The 27,554-nt window shown below is 41.2% G+C and overlaps 1 protein-coding gene across 1 annotated transcript in view; it reads left to right on the top strand.

Moving 5' to 3' along the window:
* Positions 1-27,554, top strand: part of AGPAT4 (1-acylglycerol-3-phosphate O-acyltransferase 4) — a 68,493-nt gene that overhangs the window by 36,273 nt on the left and 4,666 nt on the right. Inside the window, exons 4-9 of the mRNA XM_054280408.1 lie at positions 2,555-2,724; positions 10,778-10,939; positions 13,149-13,302; positions 19,522-19,624; positions 20,934-21,009; positions 26,301-26,499. Of these exons, the coding sequence (XP_054136383.1) occupies positions 2,555-2,724; positions 10,778-10,939; positions 13,149-13,302; positions 19,522-19,624; positions 20,934-21,009; positions 26,301-26,499 (864 nt within the window). The remainder of the gene's footprint in view (positions 1-2,554; positions 2,725-10,777; positions 10,940-13,148; positions 13,303-19,521; positions 19,625-20,933; positions 21,010-26,300; positions 26,500-27,554) is intronic.

The following is a 27,554-nucleotide window of genomic DNA, read 5'->3' as shown; positions in this document are numbered from 1 at the left end:
AAGTTCCTATGGATTTTCTCCTTCCTTTGCCTTAATTGTTTGGCAGTGTCACTGGAGGAATTGCTTTGAAGGTGGGAACTGCTTGAAAGGTAGGAGCCCTCACAGTGTGGTTGAATATGTATTCATCAGCTCAGTTGTGGCGGTAAAACTCCAAAGCCTCATTAAAGGGGCAAAAGAATCTTTTTTTCTACTCTCTATGCAATTGATTTCTGCTCATACAGTATGACTGGGGTACAAAGGAAGAAACTTCCTCCGACCATCTCTGTACTGTGCAGGAGGGAGGAGAGTGTGAATGGGTGACCTTGTGTGCCTGAGCCACACAGCAGGTTACTGGGTAATAAATCTCTGTGCAAGGTTGTGGAAGTAAGCTGGTGACACAATGCAAGAGTAGCACAAACTGACACTACTTATCATTGCTTGAGATCCACAAGGAGAAAGGAGGCTGGGAAGAGGGAGAAATAAGGAGTAGGGAAGATGAGGGAAAGAAACATGTTAAGAAATTAGAGATTGGCAGATGGTATTTACTGTCTTTAAATACAGTGGTGTTCAGTGCCTGCTCTGTGTTTCTGCAGCAGCTGCTTGAGCACATCAGTGACAAAAGGCATGTGAGGTGAGGGATAGGGACCTATTTCTGCAGTATTTATTCAAACAAAAATCCTGCTTATATGAAGCCTGAAAAATCAAAGCACATCTAGAAATAATTTTGCTTGTGCTTTTTTGGAATGTATTTGAAACTGAATCTATCAAACTGAAGAGCTCTGTGCATGTGGCACACCTGTGTAGTGAGATTCACGATATGTTATTAGTTTTGTTCAAATTCCTTAGTAAAAGACAAAATAAATAAAAAATTCACACTTGAAGTGGGATTACTTTTCTCAGGTAAAGTTGGCTTTTTTGTCAAGACAGCCTTAGCTTCGTCATATCTGGCTGTTTGGTTTTCTTTCCCAGGGAATAGATTTAATGGAAGGAGGTGTTATAAAGAGGGAAAGTCATGTGGCAGTCATTTTTTTCTCTTAGTTGGATTCCTACTTAAGCAAAAGATTGAATCCTGTCACTTATTCCCTTTCTTTTCTGTGATGGTGTTCTGCCCTAGGATGTGACTGTAGATTCTGCAAAAGTTTGCACATTACAATGTGGGATGGTTCTTTTCCCCCAGCTATTACTCAATTTTGCTGTGTTTCAGGGAGTGGGGGGCATTTATTTCCAGTATAAATTTAATAGAAATCTATGACCTTAGTGTATTTCACAAGGCAGCACTTTGCAGGGGAAGTCTTCAAGGTATTTGCTTCTGTATCTTCACAGCTGCCTTGCTGAGATGTGAACATCTTTGGTTCTCACTGAAAAATTAGTTTGCAGTCAGTGAAATCTGCCATTCCCTGGTTGGCATATCTCACTTTAGGTCTCCCTCTACATCTCGGGCTGTTGTTTTGATGCATAATAGCATGCATTAAATAATAATGTACTCCTGCTGCAGTAGTAGTCACATTCCCTGATTAGAAGTAAGCAAGTGGACTGATAAGTCAACCATTTATCTGTTTCAGAAACACGCTTTTATTAAGGTATATTAAGGTAATTTTACCTGAATAGAGATTGTCTGTTAGCCTGCCTGTAGCACTGTTAGATAGAATTCATACAGATCATTAATGCCAGTTCTCCAATGTACAGCACAATGTCATCCAAGAGCTTCAGGCAGATAATTTTACTCATGACGGCTGGAAATGTAGACCTGTTCCTAGCTGGTTTATGTTTTCTGTCAGTAGATGGGACCAGTAGGGGACCAAAGTGGAAAAGGAATTCAAATGTGTTTCAAAGACTGGCCTGATTTTGATCTTTCATGAGGTAAATGAACATTTTTGGTGCCTTCAGGCTTGTCTTAAGCCAGGAGAGCATCTTGGATATGTCATCCTTCCAGCAGAGGCATTCATGTGGCACCAGAGAGATATGTTTCACTTAACAAGGAATAGCCCCTTGCATTGGACCTTTGCTTTGGTTCAGAACTTTCCTGACAGCTTTGTCAGGAGGCAGACGTGTCCCTTAACTCCTTTTCAGTCTCAGACAGACAGCTTTCATTTAGTCCCACGGTACTCCCAGCTCAAGACATGGGCTGCTTTAGGAGAGCCATTTTTTTCAGGTTTTCATTTTCCATCTCTGTGGAGATAGAGCTCTCCGAGTTTCTTGGCTTTACTGACTCACCTCAATTTCCTGTGCCCCAGACCAGAGTGATTTCACTAAATAAAGGTTTGATTCACAAGTCTTGTGGTCAGACTTAAAGTTCCAAGCAAAACAAACACAAAGTGTACAGTACAAGCCTGTGCTTGATAATGGAGCAAGCAAATAGGAAATGAAAGGCATATGATAGTCACTAGGATACTGCTGAGAAACCACTTTCCAGCTTGTAAAGATAGCTGTGTTTTAAACAGCCCTCTTACATGTTCTTCATTACAGCACTTTCTTTGCCACATGCCATTGAGGTGACTGATGTTTTCAACACATTACTGATTTGTGGTTTTGCAGATACTGTGTGCATTCACATATTTCTCATTCTTTGTTTCAGAGATGGTGATGTTGCTGGAATGGTGGTCAGGCACCGATTGCACCCTTTACACTGACCCAGAGAGTTACCACAAGTACGGGAAGGAGAATGCCATCGTAATCCTTAATCACAACTTTGAAATTGACTTTCTCTGTGGTTGGAACTTTTGTGAGAGATTTGGGGTCTTGGGGGTGAGTTTCTTAGTATATAAGATAAATCTCCTTGGATGTGGAAAAACAGCAAAATAAGTTAATTGTGTTTTTGAATTAACAGATCTGTGCTCAAATTTCACTAGGCTGCAGTCCAAAATTAGAGGTGAGCCTAAAGCAGTGCAGTGCAAGTGTGTGGAGACAGGATGGCTCAGGAAACCACAGCTATTTTAAAAGCATTTTGCAGTTAAAGCTGATGAAGGAAATATTTTCTTAACCTGTGAAGATCATTACAGTTATTTCTCTCTGTGTGTTTACGAAGTAACTATTGCAGTTCCTTGTGCTGCACAAAGATGAGCTAGCCCGTGATTCTTTCCCGGTTTAATTACAGAATTTGTTTGCTTTTTCCAGTGTAGCCTTACAAATCCACAGCTAGAGTTTGAATGATGTAGCATGCCTCTCTCAGAATGAAAGAGCAGCCATCACTTAAGATGAGAGAGGCTGGCTACATCTTAAGTGAAAGCAGTAACTAAAAGCAGTAAGAGATGGGGGAGGCATGAGTTATACATGGTTGAATACGCTGCTGCATTAAGCTAGGGTTCATGTGCCTTTGTTTTCTGGGTTGCTTTTTTGTTTCCCCTGTCAGATCATGGGGATAATTCAAGCCCCCATCTAAATCAGCCTGACTTAATTCTGTGATGGTGATGATATTATCTGTCTATAAAGGATTTAGATAAGAGTTCCTCCCTCATAAGGAAGAAAACCAGTGGCTCATTTTGGCAGTGTTCTTCAGCATCCTTGTAGCTTTGATACTGGCCTCTGGCAAAAGTCCTGACTTTGGATTGTGTGAACCTCTGATTTTTGTGGCCTTCCCTTTGGACTTGTTGCATTTTCTGGACTTTTCGGCACCACTCCTGTCACTTTCAAATTAGAATAATGGCAGTCTGTTTAACAAAAACGGGGTCTTAAAAGGGGAGGAAAGTGAACCTAAGCATTACAGGCTCTTTGTGTACCCAAAATGGCTGTTGGCTTCTGAGTAACTTCTGCCATGTTATCTAGGACTTGAGTACAGAGCTGCAGGATGGCATGGAACAGTAGGAAGTGTAGGGAAACCTGTTCCTATGTGCAAAAAAACAGTGGTGCTGAAGTACAGTCTGTCCAATTTGGTAAGCCAAATGCCCTCAGTTCTCTAAATAAAGCTGTGTTTTTGAGGGTCAGGTGCTTCTTCAGAAGACACCAATGTAGAAAATTGAGGGATTGTTTCTGCACAAAGTAAAAGGGGCCTACAAGGTGAAAAATACCTTGTTTTACATTGTTGCTGTGTAGTTGGATGGAATCTTACTAGCTGCAATTTTTTAATAGTTTTCCAAGTTAATAAGGTTTCTGTTTTAGTATTTTATGTTGTTACCTACACATAAGGAAACCACAAAGTTGAAACAACTGTTGAAATTACTGTGCTGCACTAACTGAAAAGAAATTTTTCCTTTTTTTGGGTGCTTGCATATATTATTCAGTTTGCATTTATGCTAATCTTAGGATTATTTTAGAAACTGATATATGCTGGTTGTGGTTTTGCTTTTTTTTTTCTTTAACAGCAAAACAAAAGCAAGTAAACAAAAGACCCAAACAACCAACACAAAACTATTTCAGTCCTGAGAAATGTACTGTGGTTTTACTTCCCAGAAACTGTTCCCAGAAGAAATAGTTTCCACGTGCTCTCATTTGCATAGATGTCTTTACTTAACAAAGCAGTGCATTTCCCTCTTGGGGCAACCAGCCCAAGTTCTTCTTAAGCCATGTTAAAAAAAAAACCCATAAAGAATGGAAATTACCAAACAGTGATTTTCCTGATTGGATTGCCTATATTGCTGTACTGGTTCTTGTCTTGGGCCAGTGCATGGGTAGGTGATTGTGCAGTGATGAGGAGTGCAGGTTGGTGACTTGTGCTGCCTTACATGAGCTTCCCCTGTGCAGAGTTTCAGGGCATGGTGTGGCAGCACAGTTAGGAACATAAAAACCTTTATGGCTGGCATTTAGGAAAAGAGTTCCAGGAAAGAGGCAGGTAAACAGGGGCCTTTCTGAGGTGTCATAGCCTCTGGTGTTTTTTAGCTCAGGGACTTTGTGAGCCAATGGGTGTTTATATTTAATGATGTTTAATTGTATACTCTGTGAAGTTTCTATGCAAACTTTGGGTACCAGCCAACACCTTACTCAGCTTATCTCATGTCCGCTGCTGCTGAAGAGGAAATCTTGCACATGCAGTCTCCTGTGCCTGTTATGATGCTTGTCTGCCCTGTTTGGCCATGTTTTAAAACTCTTTCAGTCTCTTTTCTGCCTTAACTAATTGAGTGAAGAGGGGAGAAATGAAATGACTGGGGAGGAGGAAGAGGGAGAAGGTGAAGACAGCTTTGAGCCAAAGGAGTTGGAACTGACTGTGCTTGGCTTCAGCAGGCAGAATGGCTTTGTTGTGACATCCAGCTCTGCCCTGCAGCTCTGGCAGACAGCAGTAACTCTCTTAAGAGTGTCACATGCATGTTCAAACTCTCAGTATTTTACAGATAGAACATTTCTTTAATGAAGCCCTTAAATGTAGTAATTTTTTGCTTGGTTGTTGTGGTGTAACCATCCAGGCAGCTAAACACCACACAGCCACTTGCGTACTCCCTGCCCCCCATGAGATGGGGAAGAGAATTGGGGGAGGGAGGGGAAGGAATTTGGGCTTGAGGTAGAGTTTAATAGGACAGAAAAGGAAGGGACAAAAATAATGATAATCAATGGTGATAAAAGAATCAGAGTGTATAAAACAAATGATCCACAATGGAGTTGTTCACCACAGTCCAGTTCCTTAGCAGCGGTCCCCAGCCATCTTTCCCCCTAGTTTATATACTGAGCTTAACATCAAATGGTATGGAATATCCCTTTGGCTATTTGGGTCAGCTGTCCTGCTGTGTCTCCTCCCAGCTCTTTGTGTCCACCAGCCTGTTTGCTGGCAGGGTGGTGAGAAGCCAGAGTCCTTGATGTAGTGTAAACACTGCTTAGCAACAACTGAAACATCCGTGTGTTATCAACATTATTCTCCTCCTCAACACAAAGCGCAGCTACTGGGAAGAAAATTAGCTCTGTTGCAGCTGAAATCCAGACATTGTTTTTGTTTATTTGAAAATAATATTAACATTCTTAAACTTGTCTTGCTCCTTTGGTTCCCAAAAAAAAAGTCATTCCCTTTTGAAAACTGCCTTTTCTGATCTTAGTTGAAACATTGAATTTGTGCATTTCTCTGCTCCTTCTCTTGTCTCTCTTCTCCTGAACTGGCTTTCTCCTTATACCCAAATTGCCAAAATCCCTACAAGTTTATAAAGCTCTATCAGTGTGGCTTTAGGGGTTGGGGTTTTTTTGATGTTTCTGGGAGATGGAGTAGGAGTTGCATAGTCTCTTGCCTGTTTTTAGGTTTGTGAATCTGAGTGTTCTTCTAAGGACTCAGATCTTGGCATGTGTATGAATGAGGTTCTCTGCTGTGTCCTTCCCTTTTCCTGTCTGTGGCATTCCAGTCTTAGGATTTACCTCATTGGGACAGCCTAACCACTGTGTCCCCTTTCAAATGCATTAGTAGCCTTTACTTTCCTCAAGGTGTGTTGCTAACCATTCTCTTGAAAAAAGACCCAACTGGACACCAGAACTCAAAATCAGGACTTGGGCTATTTCTGAGGAGGGAGCTGTTATTCAGGATTCTTACCAAAAGTACTTTATTATGCTCCCTGCCTGGATTCACTGCTTTGTTGCTTGGTCTGACATAGCAGCAATAAAATAGCTTTGTTAGTAATTTTAACAGCCATTTGTCTGAAACGAAGACATTAATATTGGCAAAAATTGCCTGTGCTTTAAAGCAAAACCTGCTGGCTTTAACCTTAACTACCAGTTCCATATGTCAGGCAACTTAATTTTATTTGAGAGTTGCTTATGTTGAAGCTTGCTGTTCAAAAAGCTGAGTGTGGCCTTAAATGTAGGTGTGAGAAGATATTTTTTTCTATTATTGTATGAGACTAATAGGTGTGTGGGCACAATAGGTTGTTTGTGCATTTTAATATATTCACAGATTTTTAAACTAGATTTGAAGTGTGAAGGGACAAAATCAGGCTTACTAGTGGTAAGTCTGTGTTACCATTCCAACATGGAGAAATTTTATTCAATACAAAGCATGAGGAATTAGGAGCATAACTAAATTTCTGGAATGATGGCTTTGAGTGACTAAAGAGACATACCTAGCCATTATGATGTCCCAGCGAGTATAATATGAAGGAGTGATATATTTCAAAAGTAGAGCAGTTGGAATCACTGAAAGTATGTCAGTGCTGAAGGGAGCCTGCAGAGCAAGTAACTTACAAGGCAGATTGCTGTTGCTAATGGTTTGCACTACAATGAACTTATTTTAAAACTCAGGAACAAGTTTTGTTGGACACTTCCAGCTTTCACATTGATTTCATGCTGTTTGTTGTGCTCTTTAAACCAGACGTGTTGAATAACTGAGGCTGGACATGTAGAATCATGATTTTCTTTCTTTGAGAGCACAGTTGAGCAAATGCACTAAAGCAAGTTTGTAAAAATACTTTTTTTAAGGTGATGTTGGTGCAGTCATTCATGAAGGAGAACTTAATGGGTATTTCATTTGAACAAACTTGGCCAAAATAAATTAACCTGGATTAAAATGTTAGTATTGTAGATAAGTTGTTCCTGTCCAGTGATAATTTCATTAAACATCTGTTGAAATTACACCATTCTGAGCACTGAAAATATTTGACTTCCGTCAAGAAGGCAGATTATGTGGAATAAGTCAGCACTTTTTAATACTTATTTTTCTGTTGAACAAGCTGAATTTGAATATTAAAAGCAACTGTCACATATTTACCAAAGCACTTTAGTAAAGGAAAAGTTAGTGGCTGAAGTCAATTATAGTTGCATTTTTCCCCCAGGTACTTTCACAGGAGCTGTGCATGGGTAGATGACTGAAACAAAACAGCTCTAGTTATTTTAAGAGGGATCACAGAATCACAGAACACACAGAGTTGGAAGGGACCCACAAGGATCATCAAGTCCAACTCCTGGCACTGCACAGCACCATCCCCAGGAATCACACCAGGTGCCTGAGAGCGTTGTCCAAATGCTTCTCAAACTCTGTCAGATGGTGCTGTGACCACTTCCCTGGGGAGCTGTTCCAGTGCTAAACCCTTTCTTAATATCCTTTTCCAACCTAAACCTTCCCTGACACAGCTTCAGACCATTCCCTTGGGTCCTGTCACTGGCACCCCAGAGCAAAGATCAGTGCCTGCCCCTCCTGTTCCCCTCACAAGGAAGCTGTGACTGCAGTGAGCTCTGCCCTCAGTCTCCCCAGGCTGAACAGACCCAGTGACCACAGCTGTTCATCATACAGCTGCCCCTCAAGGCCCTCCACCATCCTCGTAGTTCTCCTCTGGACACTCTCTAACAGTTCAATGTCTTTCTTATATTGTGTCCCCCAAAACTGCCCCCAGCACTTGAGGTGAGGCTGCAAAGCAGAGCAGCACAATGCCCTCCCTTGCCCTGCTGGTGATGCTGTGCCTGATGCCCCCCAGGACAGGGCTGGCCCCCCTGGCTGCCAGGGCACTGCTGGCTCACGTTCAACTGGCCAGTGACCAGGACTCCCAGGTCCCTTTCTGTGGCGCTGCTCTCCAGCATCTCATTCCCCAGGATACAGGGCAGCTTCCAAGGGGAGGCCTGATGTATTCCTCCCTCACAAGAACAGCTTGCCAGCATAATGCACTGAGGAGTTTCCTTTGTCTAATTAGTTCTGTTGTTAGCCTTCCTTCTACTGCTAGAACAGATGGATGCATAAAATAGTGTGAGGTGATTTATTTTTATGTGCATCTAAGGAGTCATACTCACACGTGTCTAAAAGAGGGCTTTTAAATTTTAAAAATGCATCAGCGCAGTAAAAGAATCAGAATGTGCCCCAGGGAAGAGTTCAGACATCTGTTGTGCTTTTGTGGTTATACCTGTGCTACAGAACACTACCTGTGTTCTGTATTTCACTTAATCTCACAGTAACATTTCTTGGTATCACTGGGCTAGGTGCAACTTCTTTCCTGCCTCTTGCGAAACTCACGTTCTTTTTAAAATATGTAAAGTATTACAAAATGGATATGGTGAAATAGTCATTTTAGCTAGCTTTTTGGACTATAATTTCTGCACTTTAAAGTCTGGAGGACAGCTATTACATTGTCTCTCCTGACACTGTGTTCTGGAGGCTTTGTGCACTCTACACAGAGTACACTTAGGTTAGTTTATGGTAGTTCTTATGACACTCAACACTTACTGTAAATAAACTTTAAGAATATGTTGAAGTTTCTTCTCTTTTGTGGGGTGAGGCTGCGGTTGGCCTCCTTGTGCAGGAAAGTGGTAAAAGGAGAGCCTGTTTCTCTGTGTCCAGTTTGTGGAGCTGGAAGAGGAGTCTGAGTTCAGTGTTGCTGCTCTCCTGTAATGGGCACTAATGTACAACATGGCTTGAAACTGAAATTACTGCAGCTGCTTCTCAGGGGAGCAGTGGGTTTGGAGTCCTGATCTGAGCCCATCACTGAAATTATGAAATCTCAAATCCTCAAGAGGGAGCACTATTATTGCAAAGCATTAAATCATTTGATAGAGATGGTTCCCCCATTCTTAGAAATGGAACTCTCTGTCATCCTCTGTTCTGCTTCTGTGTAACAGTTGCTGGTGAAGCTGTGTGATGTGCACTTGCCTTCCAGAAGCTTTTAGATAGCTTAATTATTTAAGGAATTTTCCTTCTCAAGGAAGGAGAGCAGATGAAAAAAAGAGCTGAGATAAAGAATTAGGTCAGGTCTCTTCTTGTAGCAGCCAAATGAACTAGAGTGACTAAAAAAGTAAATATTTCCTTTTATTTATTAATTATTATATATTATTAGTAAATATTTCCTTTTATTTATAAGATATGTACCATCTCTTGATGGTAACTTCTACAATAAGTAATTTCTAGTCAAATTCCATGTCCTGGAATCTATCTGCAGAGCTTTTGGATGGGTTAGCTTATAATAATATCATGGTCAGAAACTGGACTGTAATTACTCCCATCTTTCTTCTAAGGAAATGTCACTGTTTTTTCAGGAAAGGCTGAAGCAACAATTTCTTTATGAACACAACACATACATATGCCATTTTATTGATTAAATAACCAAGTGAAATGTAAGACAGCTCACCAGGGTGGGCTGGCTTGGAAGACAGGAAAGGAGCACATGGAATCAGTTCTCCTGCCCTAGGGGATGTTAGTCTGAAATGATCACAGAGTTAAATTCTGGAGTAGGATTAACTTACAGAACATGTTGAATGCTTGATAAATCACAGACTTTCTGTCAAGTGTCTGGACCAGTCACTTCACTGTCTGTCACACCTATGAGACAGAAAGAGTGCTTTTTTGTTTTTTCCTACTCCAGAAGCATGCTTTGGTGAGAAATTCACTACTCTAAGTATGCCCTTTCATAAACAAAACTGAGCACAAATTAAGTATTCTTATTGCTGCTGTTGTTTCTAGTGTTTATGGTTTCTTCTATTGGTAAACCATGTGTGCATAGCATCAGTATGTTGTGCTGCAGTGGCTCTGTGACTCTGCTTTTTATTTTCCTCTTTTTTTTTCCCTCCATGTAGAGATGTATAGTTTCAAGGTATCTTAAAGGAACTTGAGCTACCAGTGCCAGGATCTGATTGAATTAAGAATTTTGATTCTTACAGCTCAGGTTATGTACATGGATTCCTCCATGTTTGAAGGAATTTGGCTTCGCTTTTGGGTTTCAGTGTTTGGGTAGGAGAGAGCAGCACACACTCATATGTATTTAATTCTAGAAGTCTTCCATGCAGATACCTGAGATTAGATTTGACTGTTCTGTCGTATGAGAGAACTTTATTTTTCTTTGTTTTGCTTTTACACTGGTGTTAAAACTGGGTCTTGTCAATGTAAATGGATATCTTTGCATCTAACTAAGCAAGTCCCATACCCACAGTGCACTCTTAAGTGGTTTAACCCTGTTTGTGTTGCTTTGATTCTGTCCTGCAGAGTTCCAAAGTGCTTGCAAAGAAGGAGCTCTCCTACATGCCTATCATTGGTTGGATGTGGTATTTCCTAGAGATAGTTTTCTGCAAGCGCAAGTGGGAGGAAGATCGGAAAACTGTGGTGCAGAAGTTGCTCAATCTCCGGGACTACCCTGAAAACTTTTGGGTGAGTGGTGCTTAACAAATGGAGTGTGAGGTAGCAGGAGTGAGAGGCACGGGCAGTATGTGATGCTTACCAGATTGTTCCTGAGACTTTGGATTCATTAGCTTCCTTGGGAGTATCAGGAGAACACTCTCAACTGAATTCTCTCTGGAGTTTCCCATGTTCTGTGCTGTCTGTTTCCTTCTCTGTAGTGTGGAGCCCTACAGATACTACTGCAAAAATACCTGCACTGTGATGCACTCAGTAAATTTTGTGGTTCTCGCATTACAGGCACTGGATAGGGGTAGATGCAAGGGTTCATGGCTGTCTAAGAGATGCATGTGACAATGTTGTATTGAAGCACATCAGCTATATTTGTTACCTTAGCTCTCCTTTCACCTTAGATTGCAGAGTTAATATACTAGAGTTTTCTCCTTCCCAGTGATTCTGCCATTTCTGTGAAGGTGTTTGGTCAGACGTGGCCCAGTAGAAGTGGAAGCCACCTGGTCAGAGAAGTGGTCTGATGTAGCCATTGTCTCTGCTCAAGGGAAAGAATTGGTGTAACTTTTCAATAACAAGAAAGTCTTACTTTTTTCATTACCATAATTTTTTAGCATTCACCATGCCTGGCATTTCTTTATCTGAGAATGAAAAGGCTTTGAATTTTTTCCTCTTCTCAGAAATCATAAAAATTGCAGTTCTTCTGTGCTAGTGATGGCAAGAGTGCAATTCAGTTAAAGAAATGGAATCTTAAGCAGCGTCCCCGGGGCCTACAGAAACTATGCTGTTTCCTCATGAAGATGTATATGCTGTATTTCTCATGCTCTGAAACAAATTCCTTTGTTAATTGTCATTGGTTTAAATGAGTGCTAAGCAATCAAAACTAATCTCTGTGCTTCAGTGTTTATGTGACTTCCAGGCAGGAGGCTGTCTAGCAAAGGGGTGATTCTGGGACTTCAGTTTCAGTTTCTCTCCAGAGATTTGCCTGTGCTCTGTGACTTTTCTGTACATGTAGGCAGCTCCACTCTAATCAATGAGCACAAGCCACCACCATCCTGTAGATTCTCTTGTAGAGGGATTGCTAAAAAGGAGCTATACCTATGTAATGGAGATTACTGTTAATGTACACCTGGGGTTATTGCAGTGTGGAGTTTTAATTTGCTTCTGTATGATGACATAATGTCAAAAGGCACAAGAATAGCACCTTGGAAAGTAGAGAAGGCAAAGCATGCTGAGTGAACAAGTGAGAATTTCCCATCAGTTCCTCTGTGTCTCATCAATCTGAATAACATTATGCATGCAACACACTGGTAAAAGCTCTCTTGGATGAGCTAGAGCTGAAGCTGGCTGCTTGGCTAGTTTCTTCAATATCTTTGTCTTTTTTGGGTATTTTTGCTGTGGGTTATGAGGACTTACTTTGTGTCATTTGGCAGTGGTCTCTGATGTGTTAGTTTGCATTCATGCTTGGCAGAAAGCAGATGAGCAAGTGGTAAATCTCCCAAGATCTGTGTGTTCTCCCCTGCCTGCCAGTGGCAAGATTGTAATTATTCATGTCTGAGCGCTTCTTCTGTATAGTTGATAAGAGCATGAGCCTTTCAGTTGTCCTGCATGTGCTGCCTTACATCTCAGGCAGCTGTCTCATTGACATCAGAGTTAATGCCTGAAGTTTTCTATCTTAATATCCGACCTAAACCTTCCCTGACACAACTTCAGGCCATTCCCTTGGATCCTGTGCCACAGGGAAAGGAAGCAGGTTAGAATGAGGGGCAAACAAGCTGGGCACTGAAGCATTTCCTAGAAATGTGTTTGGTTTAGACACTTAGCAAGTTTTAGGTGCCATGATATTTGAATGCTTTACCATCAGACAGAGATTTGCAACAGGAGGATGTTTTGAGTGTTTTCTAACAGCTGATTAGAGATGGAGTGACTCAGAGAAACCAAGTCATTCTGATGGCAAATAGCAGAGCAGATCTTAAAGCCAAAAGGCTGAGGTTCAAACTGGATGGCAGGTTGGATGAGTGTTTAGATTTGGGGTTTTGGGTTTGGTTTTTTTTTTTTTGGTTGGTTGGGATTTGTTGCCTCAGTCAGATAAATTACATAAATGTGTGTGTCGCTACATGTGTCCCAGCTAGCAGTGTTAATTTGGGTTGTGCTGGTGGGAATTTGAGAGAACTCTCCTCAATCAGAAGAAAACATGGGCTTCTGTCTGACTGTAGTTCTGTTTTGGTTTTAGTTCCTGATTCATTGTGAGGGCACAAGGTTCACAGAGCAGAAGCACCAGATCAGCATGAAGGTGGCTGAAGCCAAAGGGCTGCCCAAGCTCAAGTACCACCTCCTGCCACGAACGAAGGGATTTGCTGTCACCGTGCAGTGTTTGAGAAATGTAGGTAAGGAAAGTCACAGGGGACAATGCTAAATGGTTATTTCCTCTAACAGCTGACAGTTTGCCATGCTGTTCTTTTCCTAGCAGAAAAATCCTGGGATGCTCTCAAAAGCATCTCGTTTTTTCACTAGCCTCTGGTTTTAATAAAAGAGTCCTGAATCAGTGTGTGGGGTTGGTTTTGGTTGTGGGTTTTTTGTTTTGGTTTTTTTTGGTGAGAGTTTTTTGTTTGGTTTTTTGGGTTTTAATTTATTATTGTTATGTTTTGTGAGCTGTGACTCTGTGTTGAGGAATCTCAGTTGCATATTTTGTACCAATTGGTACTTATTTTGTTGCATATATTGTACCTATTGCCAAAGAATAGTATTTCTTTGTATTTGCTAAGCAATTCTATTCTAAATGAAGCAAATGCATCAGTAGAGAGTCTGAGGCAGTGTGTCTTAAAATAATTTCTTGTGGTAAAAGGCTACCTCAAATAATGCAATTTTAAAATGCAAACATATTCTACTTTAAATTTCTGTATAGATTTGCTCTTTAGAGCTTCTTAATGGAGCTGAGGAAGGGGAGTGGGCCTTGACTAAAGATACATGTAGGTGAAATTCATAAACAGTTTCTACATTATAGAACATGAGTAAGTTTTTCTTTATTAATACTGTTTTGAGCTCCCCATTTATTTCTGGTTACTTGCATTTGCCAGCTTTAAAGTGACATCATTTTGCACATGTTGCCTTTGAAGTAATATTCTTTGACTAATACTGTCTATCAAATTCTTTGCCTACTACTACTGTCAGTCTTCTTCTGTGTACTTCATGGGCACAGGAAAGACAGTGCTAAGTAGCTGTAGTGTTACAGGGTCTTTGGGATCTGGTAGATTTGTGTGTAAGATGCCTGATATGTAAGAAAGAAAAAAGTGTTTCCTGGTTTAGAAGAAAATGTTCCAGCTTGACTGAAGTTAATGTCAAAACTTCTTTTGTCCTTGAAGACATGTTTTCACGTGGCATATCTGGGATGGCTGCTGTAAGAAAAGCTTCCCAGTCAGCTGGGAAGCTTTTCTTCCAAATACCCTCTGGCAAGCCAGGTAGATCATGCCACTGTTGTAGCTCCCCAGGCAGCCACAAGATCCCACCCCCACGAGGATAGCATAGCTTGGATCCTTTCTGGCCCATGAAGAAGAGGTAAGTTACATGAAGCATCCAGCAACCCCCAAAGAGCACGGCTTAGCCTTGCCTTGGAATAAGGGTGCCTGTTCTGCTGAGGGCACAGCAGGGGCTGGTAGACTTTGAGGCACAGAAGTAGGGTTGAGTCAAAGCTCTGTGGCCTCTAATGCCCTGAGCCGGGAATCAGGAGCAGGTTATTTCGGTGGTGGTTTTGTTCTTATCACTACTGTGTGTAATGCAAGCAAAATATGGTGTGATTGTGGGAAAACATTCCAAAAGGAAACAACTTTAGGAAATCCAAGTGACATAAAAAGTTTTGGACATTCATGCCACACACTACCATAACACTTACCAGTACCCTAAATATTTGAAATTCCTTTAGAAGAAGGAGACTGAGGTTGCTAGATTACTTGTTTTATTTAGGGGAGTAGAGCATATGTCACTGCCTCAATCCAGAAGCTGTAACTTGCTAGAAGGAGCAGTGTAGGACAAAGGCAGTATTTCCCTGTGAGGGTTTGAGGAGAAGCAGAGTCATAACTTCTCATACACAGTTTCAGCAAAAACTTGAGCTTAAAAATCCAGCCAGTAAACCTCTTAGATTTGGATGACCCCAGACTGGTGCTGCAAGTTCTTCTAGGTTTGTTGGTTTATTTGCCTTGTTATTTTTTGCAATGAGAGTGAGGTAGAAAAGTTACTCCTTGGGTTGGTATGTGTTTCTCTCCTATAGAGACAAGGGGTTCATGTGAACAGCATCTGAAAACAATGTTCTGTTTTTTAGAACTCTGTGTAGGATTATTATGTACAGATAATAAGTCCATGCAGACTTTTTGAATAGAGAATGTGGTGGCAGTCTCTTTAGACAGTCCATGATCTGGAAGTGTAATACTATCTAGAAATTAGGTCATATCCCTAAAAGTGCATCTCTAAAAGTGAGAGACTGGTGCTGAGCTGCCTGAGCCCACTTTGGGCTCTGCCATTTAGGCTGATGCACTTTCTGCTCTCCCACAGGGATGGTGGGCCTGGCTGGAGTGCCTTGCTGAGGGATGTAGCTGCAGCACGACATAGCAGTGGAGCCAAGTCACGGGTTTGGGACCTGTTCACAGCTGGGTGTGACAGAGCTCCTGTCCCATTTTTTTCATCCTTTCTGACAAGGGTGTGATTCAGCTTGTCAGAGGCTGTAGTGCTATGGGATGGGTAGATGCTGGTGTCTCTGGCTGTAGATGTAATTCACCCGTGGCAGCAGCAATCACAGGTTGGTCCTCTTCAAAACTTTGTATCAAGCCTTAATGGTACATGTTGCAATCACTCAGGAAAGAGTTCGGAAGTAATTCTGCAGTAGTTGGAAATAGACATTATTGACATCAGTCTGGCAAGCCCACCTCTTGTGAAAAACTTAGTTTTAGAAGGAGTTTATTTATTGGAATCTGCCTCCATGCCAGTGATGTGATATCTGTCAGCATAAACAGATGTATTTGGATAAAAATACCTTACATGCAAAATAACAAGTAAAGAACCTTCCCCTCCTAACTAATTTCTTTCATAAGTGATAATGGGATTGTTTTTTCCTTCAGAACTTGCTTTCAGAAGTTCAGATCTCTGTACATAATTTGATTCTTAAAGAAATGCTTTTAATATTTTCTGAACTTGTTCTGATACTTTTGTCAGTGATCATTCCTATCAGTATGCATTTACAGATGCAGTCCCCAGGAACTTAATTTCTAGAAGCTGTTCACTTTCTTAATAAATTGCTGTTTGCTACCTGTACTGTTCATGGAAGCAAATGAAAATACATACCTGTTTCTAAGATATTAATCTATTACTTACAGTAAAAGCAGATGTCTCAAATACTGCCAAAGATATATTTAATTACTACTTTTATTGTCTGACTGTATATCAGGCAGTTCCTTTCAGCTGCTTTTATTTAGTAATGACTTGTACTTAAAAATGTACTTCACAATGGATTGTAGATAAGCCCAAGTTTTGTTGTGTATCTTTTCCTCCAGTTGTGCATGCTGGGAACTGCTGTCCCAGAGGGACTCCATGAGAATTCCAGGGTGATATTCTCATGGAGTTTTGGCGTATGACAGTGTTTGGGCGTATTGCAATGACTTTTTGTTCTCCCATGAGCTGTATATTAGTCCTGCATTTTTTTTTCAAGTGGGTTTCTATTCATCATCCAGAGCAAGTAACAAAATTTGAGAGAAGATGAGTGGGATTTTTTCAAGCTGGCCCAATTAATGAAATGTTAAATCTAAGGAGTGTGTCAAGGTGGTGTCCCAGCAGCAGTACAGTGAATGCCACTGTACCTTTCCCTCCCTTTTCCAGTCTTCAGATCATTCTGTGCTAGTATGAAGATGCATGCAGCCACACTCATTGCCTCTTTGTCAGTGAATCATCCTGGCATAATCCACCATGGCCACAAAATAATGTGTGAAATTCAAGAGGACAGTCAAAGAAAAATCCTCTCTAGATATGTAATCCAAAGATTTATTTTTTAGTTTGAAGTTAAGAAATTAAATCTTAAATTCTTAAGTACTTAGCTCTCTGTCAGAATGCTGTAGACGAAACCCAGAGTTAATGAGATGACAAAAAAGCTGGGCAGAGATTAGAAAACGAAATCAAAAACAAAAACCTAATCGGTTTTTTGACAGAAAGAGCTTTAAAATATTTGTGTTTTGTTTGTAATGAAAAAGAGATTCTGAGATATAACTCCTTTGAAAAAATATTACACAATTGAAGCAAAACTTCTCAAATTTTGCTTGTATTAGTATGAGAGTGAGACAGTTGTAGTGTTTTCAGGATACTTTGGAGGGTTTTTTCCACTTTTTTTACAATGTGAATTTTCTGGTCTCTTCAGCTTTTGGGTGAGAAAGTCATGAGATGTCCAGTTCTGATTATGCAATTACATAATCCATGTTTAATGATAACCTGTTTCAGCATGTCACACAGCATGCTAGTGCTTCTTTGACTGTGGATGCTTTCTGGCAGATTTTCATTTCATGCAGCCTTTTTCTTGGACACTTTCATTGTTATTCTTTTCCTGCACTCTCAGAATGAGAAAGCTAAAATCTTTAGTTATCTTCAGTTACATCTGGATAACAGAGGTCTGTTTACTCCTGCACATTGCTATCATTGTCTTGGGTTTGGCACTGCTTTGCACCAAAAGATTTCAGTGTGTTGTTAAAAGGTATTAGACAGAATGTTAAACTGCAGACCAGTTGGAAACTGGAATGGCTTTTTTTTCCCCCTGGAGAAAAGGAAAGCTCTGTGTAAGACTGTCAGCACATAAAGATGTTACTGTCCATCTCCACAGAAGGTTTTTTCAGAACAGGAGAACCATCTTCCAGTGTGTCTCAACAAAAACCCAATTCATACAAAAACTCAAATGTAGATGCCTTGTAAGAGATGGAAGAAAAAGTGTTGTGTATATCATACTTTGCTTTATTGCATCCCTATTGTTGTTAGAATAATCTCATGCTATTAAAGAATAAACTAAGAAGCTTACACTGTATAAACCAAACCGAGCTCTTGTTTTCCTTCAATTACATTGGATTAGTAAATTAGAGTAGATTAGTAAAATCCTTCTACACTAAGAAGCTTAAAAATGGAGGCTGATAATTGATTTTTTAAAAAGTAATTTCATACTTACGTTTTACATTGAGAGTAGTGTGCCTGAAGTAGATTTTGTCTTGCTTTTTAGTTTTGAGTTTGAGCTAAGAACCCATCTGTAGTAGGAAAAGAATGTAGTTGTTAGTGAGGGACAGAGTCATTTTGCACTGACAAGGGTTTGGCCTTTGTTTTCAGGATTTACTTTCAGCACTGAAGCCAGGCTTCACTGTGAATTCAGTTTTGCAGTAACAAATGATGTGGTGAGTTTCTGGGAGCTGAATGAGACCAAACCATATTTATCTCTCATAGCTAGAGAGGTTTCAAAACCAAGAGCAAATCTGTCCTGTGTAATAAGTCCTTCTTAGGTGGGTCAAGAGGTTTCACAATAAAAGTTCACCACATGCATTTTTATTAATTATTGCAAAACTTTAGAGCAGAAAGCCTAAAATACATCAGGCTACACATGAAAATTCTTCTTAGTCACATTTGTGACAAAAAATATGGAAGTTGTTTTGCTGTCATTGCACTCAGAGTTCATACCATGATGCACAACTGATTTCAGTGTCAGGAAAATTAATCATTCCCTGGTAATTTTGTGACATCAGGAAAATAGTGTATCTAAGGATGTGTTCAAATAAACTCTTTTGCAGTTATTCATGTGGTTCTAAACAGTGAATGCTTTTTCTGTAGCAGCTGCTTGTGACTGCTCTTTTAGTTTATCTGCCATCAGCCTTTGCAAATGGTTTTACTGTTCCTACCCAGTCCTGAGCTGTGCAGTTTTCTTGGTGCTGGAAGTTTGGCTGCAGTTTTGTTCAGCAGAGTTTCCATGTTCTATTTCTCACATCTGCATGTTCTCATGGCAGCATCCAGCTCACACAAGGTGTGGTGTGTCTTTCTCTCTCTGCCTCTGCCCTAGAGAAGTGCCTGAGTTACAACCAATGGACATGAACTGGGGCCATTCATGGCTGCATTCAGCCCTGCTGCTGCAGGTCTCTCACACACAGTTTACCTGTTCTCAGTCAGAGGGCATATATTGCTCATTGTTAAAAAATGTGTATCTGCCTGGTTGTTTCCTCAGATTTAGGGGGCAGTTGTTGATTCCCAGTGAGCTGAAAAAGGTAACAAACAGTTCTGCAGCCATTTGACTCCTAGGAAGTCCCAGGTGTATTCTGTCAGAAGCTGTCATACTGCACCTGACGAGGAAGGGTTGGAGAGGAGGCAAGGGTGGATGGAGAGCAAACCTTTCCATTCTGCAGGTGCAGTTCCTGAAAAAGTCACTGGTTGTTTGGCTTCTGCAAACCTGCATGTTGAATATTCTATTGTCGTTTTTACCTTGGTGACAGCTCAAACTGTGGTGCTATTGCTGATGACTTCCTTAAATATTCTCCTTGTCTGAGAGAGAGTTATTTATTTCCATTGTATTACTACAGTAAACACATAACCTGTTTTTCTTCTTGTAGTTTCTGCAGTCTATGATTCTACCCTTAATTTTAGAAATAATGAAAATCCAACATTGCTGGGAGTTCTAAATGGAAAGAAATATCATGCAGATTTATATGTAAGGCAAGTAGTCCATATTTTAATTCCTTTTAAGCAGGAGTGTGTACTTGAAATCACACTTGGTCAAATAAGGGAGTGTTTTTAAGTGGATAACAGAAAGCAGATCTCTACCAACCTGGCTTCACAGAACTTCAGATAAAAATTCATATGGGTTGGGTAATGTTTCTGGTAAAGTTCTGTGATTATGTGAGGAGTCCATAAATGTCTAGAGAACTTTTTGTTTATTATTTTTTACTCATTTGTGGGTCAGCTCAGCAGCAGCACTGGGATCTCTTTTCACTCACTTGGCCAGAATACCAAACACAACCTAAGTGTTCAGGTGGAGTTGCTTTACACCTCTCTGGCACAGGAGTTCCAGAGACAGTTCCAGTTCCCCTGGTGGAGGTCAGCTCAGACTTTGCTGTCTGGTGGTGTCATTGTTGATATATTTGACAGCTGTGCCCTCCCTACCAAGAAGGGGATTGTTTAGTAGAAAAAGCATTACCTGGATTCCTTTCATTAAGGTTTCTATAAATTAAAAATACCCTAATGGCTTCCCATGATCTTAATGGGAAAGAGCCAATTCCCAGGTGAGGTTCTACCAGCAGCACCTGTGCCACAGGCACTCAGGGCATGGGATGGTGTAGGGTTGGAGCATGAACCTAAAAGTGATGCTGCAAGTGATCAGAAGTTCATCATAACCCCTTAAGAGCTATCATGGACCAACAAGCTGGTCCAGTTCCTTTATCCTGGATAGCAATATGAGGTGGAATGGGGTGACCTTGTCTTTCTACTTCTCCTTTTCTACCTGTTTGAAAAAGTACTTTTTTCAGAACTATTTTTGTCCAAGGGTAAAAAGAAAGTTTCTCTCGATTCCTCTTCCCATGTGGTAGCTCAGCCTGGTGTCCTGGTGTCTGGTGTACATGGCCTGGCTGGATGGTGTTCCCAGGGCCCTGCCTGTGGGTGTCAGCTCCAGCAGAGCAGAGGGGTTCCTCTTGCTGTGTCTCCCTTTGCACCATTCCAGCCTGCTGCAAGGCAGTCTGGCATAGCATGGAAATTGCTTTTCTCAGCTCAGGATAGCTGCTCACGCATCCTGAAAAGCTATTACAGGCAGGGTAAACCTCATGGCTAAATTTGTTTTGGCAATTAGTTGGGGACTATCACAGATTCCTTCAAAATCTCCTCCATATTTGCTTCTTGAAGTGCTGCACAAGTTAAAAAAGGTGGAAAATGTGGTATCTACTGTCAGATAATCTGTCTGTATAATGTGAGTGCTGTCCATGAAAGTCAAAGTATTTAATATTCTTCAATTTCTCTTGTTTACCGTTGGCAGGCGGATTCCACTAGAGGATGTCCCAGAAGATGAGCAGGAATGTTCTACCTGGCTCCACAAACTGTATCAAGAAAAGGTTGGATTTTTTTATCAAGACAGCACTTAAAAGCCACTAGTTACTTTTAGTGCTAATAGACCTTTCCACTGTGCTAGTGTAGTGTCCCAGTTTGGAGGCTGGGAGTGAGGTGGTTTGTTTGGCTTTCAGGGTAAGTGCTCTGTTTCTCTACAGGGTAAGTTCTCTCTTGCACTACAAACTTGATCCTGTGCTTCCAGTCATGACTGCTTTTGTTTTGTGCATAGAGCAACAGGAGGAAAGCTTAAACAAGACTTTCTAGAGCAGTTTTAAGCCTCTTCTTTAGAAAATTGCATAAGGATACAAAACTCAAAATTGTCTTACTGCCTTCTGATTGGTAGAAAGACCTTCTTCCCCTAGAAGACACCTTCTAAATCAAGAAGCAGTTTGTGGGCTAAATAAGATCTATTCTTTAGTGTATTAAAACTTCTGTCCCTTGTTTTACCCTGCCTTTTTTACCAAGGCAGACATCCAGCATTAAAAGAGCAGGCTGATAAATTGTTTTCACACTGTGGGTTAAGAAGGCATGCATTTAAGATTCCTAGCATGGGGAGAGAATAATAATGATTGTATTTGTACATGCCCAGTGGCTTTTTTTTCCTTTGCAAATACTTTCATATGAATCTTTCATCTTTCAGAATCTGTTTCTTCTGGGCTGGTTTTATGAATGTTGGAGATAGTTGTTGGGGGATGTGCTTTTTGAATGCACACAGCACTACCATTTCAGTCAGCAGGAGTCATAGGTATGCATGGCATGAGGGCCTGGCAGCTCACTTTATTGAATGTCTTGATCAAAGTTATGCATTCAGACTGGAATGCAGCAGTGCTTTGGATGTAGAAATTATGGAATATAGCTATGCTCTGGTTTCCTCTCACTGGGACAGCAAAATTCTGCTGAGCCATTTGTTGTGCTCTTCCCAGGACACCACATTAACATTTCTGTATCGACAGTGCCCTGCAGTTCTCAGATTCAAACCATGCCTGTTTCTGCTGTGCTTCATAGCTCCTCTAAGCAGCTTGCTTACAGGAATGTGGAAAGTAAATGTGTCTTGAGACCTCACTTGTAGGTCTGCTCCCCTTGCCTCTGATGCCCCTTCTCAGAGTTTGTGCCCCCAACACCTGATTGAGGCACAGCCCCCCGCACCTTTGCGGAAAAGCAGGCTGTTACCCACGGCCCATGTGTGTGTAAGTGGTCCTTCTGCTCAGCATTGCAAAGTCCACTTTCTGCTGCCATGCCTTTGTAGCCCTGTTTCATGCCCCTGAGAACTATTCAGACATTTGCAAGACAAGAGCATAAGTGTGAATGTGGTAATTGTTTTCCTCAATTCTTTATTACATAGTTGCAGTAATTCACTCCAGGATTTTTCTGTTATTCCCTCTTTGGCAAACACTCAGTTGCTTCTAGTGCTAACAGAGGGTACATCTATGCTTCATAATGTTATATTGTACAATATATCATAGTATTCTTCATGACAACTTCATTTGCTGGTTGGTTAAGTCTCTGGTTTCCTATTTAAGTACAGGAGTGAAGTTTTGCATCCAAGAGTGAATTGTGCTGTGTTCAGTTTTCCATTCCACTAAAACCTTTTTTGGTTATGTGAATGTTTTTGATTGATGCAGGCTGAGGGGAGCTGTTCCTTTGTTTGTTTGTGTTTTGGTTTGGGATTTTTTGTGATGGTTTTCATTTTTCTCTGAGGGCAGCATGTTTCTCTTTCTCCAGCTCTTTTACTTTAGTGAAACTTACTTCATTGCAGTCATTCCTGGTTTACTGAAGCCCTTGTCTTTGTAAAATCACACTGGCAGAATATAGAGCAGGAACAACTTCTTCCAGAGTTCTGAAATGATGAAAGCCTACCTGCAGGGTAAAAATACAATTTTTTTTTCACCATTCTGCCCTGCATCTTAAAAAGATTATGGGCTCTTAGGTCAGATAACAAACATCACTGCCTCCCAGGTGCTGTTTCCAAAAATTAATTCTGTTTCAGGTCATCTTCAGAGTCAGAAAATATTTGTGTTATAATGTAAAAATTTGTTATTCAAAGGGCAGTAATTCATTGCAAGATACACACTCATCCCCTGCTTTGTCTGTTTTGCTTGCAGCATTTCACTTGCTGTTTCAAAGTCAGACAAGCTGTGCATGCTACTGGAAAGCAGAGACCCTATTTTAACACACATTATGGTTCCCTGTGCTGTTGCTTATTCTCAATAATTTTAATAATTTTGCAGAAGTTTCTCAAGACTCACATACAGTGTGCTGAATTATGCTGTAGTGGCACGATTCAGTGGCTGGAGATTGCCACAGGTACTGAGGTCAAGGCCTGTGCACTCAAAGTGATCAGGATTGCAGAGCTGTTGGAATGAGTAATGAAACCAGCAGTTACTGGACATGGAGGGACATGAAATTTTTTTAAAATATATTTATTTCCCCGTACTGACATTAGTAAAGGAATGAGAGTCTTTGAGAAAAGCTTATTCTTTTGTTTTTTCCTCCTTGTCTGCTCTCACCTACATGTACCTCAATCTGAGATACTTCTCTGTGGGAGCCTGTTGTGTTTATGTTCTTGCTACTTGTCACTTCATTTTTTGGCTTAGTCACTGCTACAGACACAGTTGAACAGAGTCCTGCCAGATAAACAGTGGCATTGTGCTGCTGCTCTAAAGCAAACACTGTTCTCCTTCCACATATGGCCAGCACTGTATCAGTAAGTTCCAAATTATGACAGAAGTTCAATTTGGGTTGCACATTGCCTTCTCTTTTTATTTCTTTTACTTTTTTTTAACTGCCATTGCTAGAAAGGCTCCCTTTGACTTTAACAAGGACTGGGTTGAGGATCTTTTTGCCAGGTCTGAAGAGGTAGCATGTAGTAATCACAACTCTGCTAGTCCTTTCATGTTTGTTTTCTTTTTTTGCCTCATTATAGCCTCAGCGCCTGAAGTAGAAGTTCTGTTTGAAAATCTTAATTTTCATTAAAAAGAAAGCAAGCTTCTAATTCTTCTTGCTTGTAAAAGAAGCTTGGAAAACAGGGCCTGAAAATAAATACAGAAATGTCCTGGGGAATCAGCAAAGCCTGACTGAAGAGGAGAAGTGTACAGAACTCCAGTGTTTGGGAACAAAGTATATATTTTTGGATCCTCATTCTTTGTGGGCCTCCTTTGGATCCTCATTGTTTGTAGGCTTCCTCACGAAGGGGCAGCAGCTTACCTGTGCTGTCAGACCTCCTGTGGGAATGGACAGGAGGAATCCAGTCAGCCTCTCACAAGGAGATGGATGTTCCCTGACTTGCCCTCACTGCATTACCTCACTGTCTGAAGTAACTTAAATGTGCTGGGGGCAGTAGAGGGAGCATGTTTCTGTGTTGGAATGTGATACCTGCGTGGATGGAATTCATTACAAACCAGAAAGAAGCTCTGTAGGCAGAGGAATGAAAGGAACCTAATGTGGGCAAGGTGATTTGGGGAAATGGTGAGGTGTATCATCTGTTTAAAGTCTGTCTTGTTGCTGGGTATCGTAGGCACCCTCACAAAAGCTTTCAGGACAGATGAACCCATAGATGCCTTTTGCAAGTGAATGAATGTATTTAAGGGTAAGGAATAGTAACTGAAGAGCTGTTCCCCGCAACAGTGGGAAGTGTGCTGGAGCTGTTGGCCTTGACATTGTTTTGCCTTTTGTATTTGTTTTCCATCTGTCTCAAGCCTCCCAATGAGGTGTGGTCAGTGGTTTTGCTGCCCCTCATGCCATGCAGAGCCAACAAAGAAAGCCCTGCTGTGCTTGTTTCAAGGGAGCCTGTCCTGCTCTCTGTAGTAGCAGGCCCTCTAATGGCAATGCCAGCAATAGTCAGGAATTCTTCACATTCCTGGGTAATACCAGCATTTGGAAACCTAACTGTGTGTAGTAAGTTCAGTTTTCTGCAGATGAGTAGCTCTGTGTTCTGAAGCAGTCTTCACTGCACTGTGAGGAAAACCACATACACTGTGAACTGTGTTGAAGATGGCTCAGTAATTGGCCACAGTGATCCCACTACAGTCCAGCTCACATCAGTAAAACACAATTTTTGTAATCTCAATAAAGAGAGGGCAGTGCTTCAATTACTGCATAATCCCATAAAAGCTGAATGTTCATTTTGAAATAGACAAAATGGTAACAGCTTGTAATTGCTCAAGTTGCTATCAAGTAAGTAATTGTTTGTGTCAACTGGAGTGTAAGTATAAAATCATAGCGTAGTAAAAAATAGTCTTTTGGTTGATTCATCTTGGCTTTCCTAAAAGTTTTAGAAACCAAAAATCCTTTCTTTAAAGAAATATCATACTTCATTCTGATTAAATTAATTTTTTATGTCAATCTAATGCTGACTTCATTATTCAGCCAGCTTTTTTATGATAACACAGATTAATAGCAGATTAATAGTCTTTGCTTTTAACAGAGAGGGAGGGACTTTTTTCCCCTACTCACTTTTTTTCCCCTACCCACTTTTGATATCTTGGATTGGTGAGATCAGTAAAGGCAATGCATTCACCCCTGTGGATTATAGAGGAAGCTATGAATTCAGAATCTCCTGTGCTTTAAAAAACAGTTGCTACAAAACAGAAAAAACAATCCCCAGCCCATTATCCTCCTTGTGTTATACTTAAAAGTCAAGTCATATGCTCATAGCCAGTGAGAGATTTTGTGCTGTTGACACACTACACTGCCTCTAGGGAGATTCAGCACCCAAACTTCCTACCACAGGCATCATGGAAATAAGGTAAACAAGACTTCATCCCTGGGACAAAGGCAGGAAGGGGTGGTGTTCTTCGGAGTGTGGGACAAAATGATGCCTGGTCACCCTTTCTGACAGGTTTGTGGGTGCTGTTTGAGGGCAGCAGTTGGAAGAAACAAGAGGGAACGGGGAATGCTGCTGAGGATGGAGCCCAGACACTTCCCTGGCCTACCTGCAGTGCTTGGGCAGTGGCTGTGGCTCCTGCAGGAGGTTCAGCAGTGATGTCTGCACTGCTGCAGGAGTGCATGTCCCATCATCCCTCCTGTTTTCCTCGGCTGCTGTGCTCTCCAGGTATGGCGTTTTTCAGGCTGCTGTGTGTAGGAGAAGGAGAGTATTCACACATCAGTGTATGCTCCCCCTTTCTTTTTTTTTTGACTCTGTGTTCATTGACTTCAAAGTACAGGCTTTCCAGCTTTCAGCTGGTCTTTGATCTTCCCCTGTGGTTACAGGCCTCCAGAAGGAGGAACATCAAAGGCAGGGATGGCTGGTTTTGTTGGCAGATGGGGATGTAATTGTTGCCCTCCTTTGTTGTGCCAGGATGCATTCCAGGAGGAATATTACCGCACAGGAACCTACCCAGCAGTCCCGACAGTGCCACCCCGTCGGCCATGGACACTTTTGAACTGGCTTTTCTGGGCCTTATTGCTGCTCTATCCTTTGTTCCAGCTGCTCATCAACATGATCAACAGTGGATCATCACTGACACTGGCTAGTTTTGCATTTGTCATTATAATAGGTGAGTTTTCTGATAGAAAAAAAAAACCTGGCATAGTCTGTGTGGTGCTGGGTTTTGGAACAATGGCCTAATGGTGCACTGAAGCGTAGCTACTGCAGAATGTTTTGAATTTGTCATCTTTCCTTCAGCATTTTTCTCTTAATTCAGTTTCTCCCCTCAGCAGACTGGTTGGCTGGGTGCCATTTCAAAGTGCTGCATGCCTTGTGTACCCTCCACAGGGAGCCTCACACCATTATTCAGGGTTTCTGGAGTTTAACCTCAGGGCCCACTGCTTTGCTGCTTGACATTGTAGCATTGTGATGGTTTTGGATTTAGCCCTTTATAATTTAGCTGAGTGACACCACACCCCTCACCCTGCACCCTAAAGCTAATACAATCTTGCTATTAGTGACCTAGGTCACATCATTTCTTTATCAAGAAGCGAAAGAAAGAACCTGTAAAGGAAAAAAAGCTGTGATGCTACCAAGAATAGACAGCAAAAACGACCTTCTTTTCATTTCTTTCCCCTTTTCTTGTTCCCCACTTACCTTTCTTCTGCTTCTAGCCTCAAGGAAAGGTTAATAGGCAGGCTGCTCTGAGTCATCTCTTGACTGCAGTGATAATCCAAAGGATTTATTCTCAGGTTATCTGTAATACTGGATCTACCAGAAGGCTCCAGCAGCCTGCAAGCACAGCCAGTGTGTAGCAAAGCAGGGAGGATTGTGTTTGCTGTCCTTACAGTGGGACTGGTAATTGGTACCTGGTGGCTTAACAATGTAAAAGGAAGGTTTTTCTGCAGACTGGAGGGATTTATCAGATGACAAAATCAGCTCTCCCATTGCTCCCAGCAGACCTTTTCTCACTGTTTATAACTGAGGCACACAGGTTGTGGTTTAGTTTTTTCCTCTGGCACTTTGACACCTCACCTGATACTCCAGAATCAGGAGCTTTACTGCAGTCCCCAATAGCCCATTGTAATAGATTGCTGTTTTTAAGGGTGGGTTTCAGTACCTGATACAGGTGCAGATAAGCACAAAATAAACCTTTTGTGATAGAGCAGAGTGACTGGGAGGTCC

The sequence above is a fragment of the Melozone crissalis genome, unplaced genomic scaffold (genome assembly GCF_028551555.1).
Source record: "Melozone crissalis strain CALT ecotype California unplaced genomic scaffold, PUWL_Pcris_2 ptg000027l_1, whole genome shotgun sequence".
NCBI lineage: Eukaryota > Metazoa > Chordata > Aves > Passeriformes > Passerellidae > Melozone > Melozone crissalis.
Note: the sequence above shows the minus strand (reverse complement) of the source record. Positions and strands in the feature narration are given on the sequence as shown.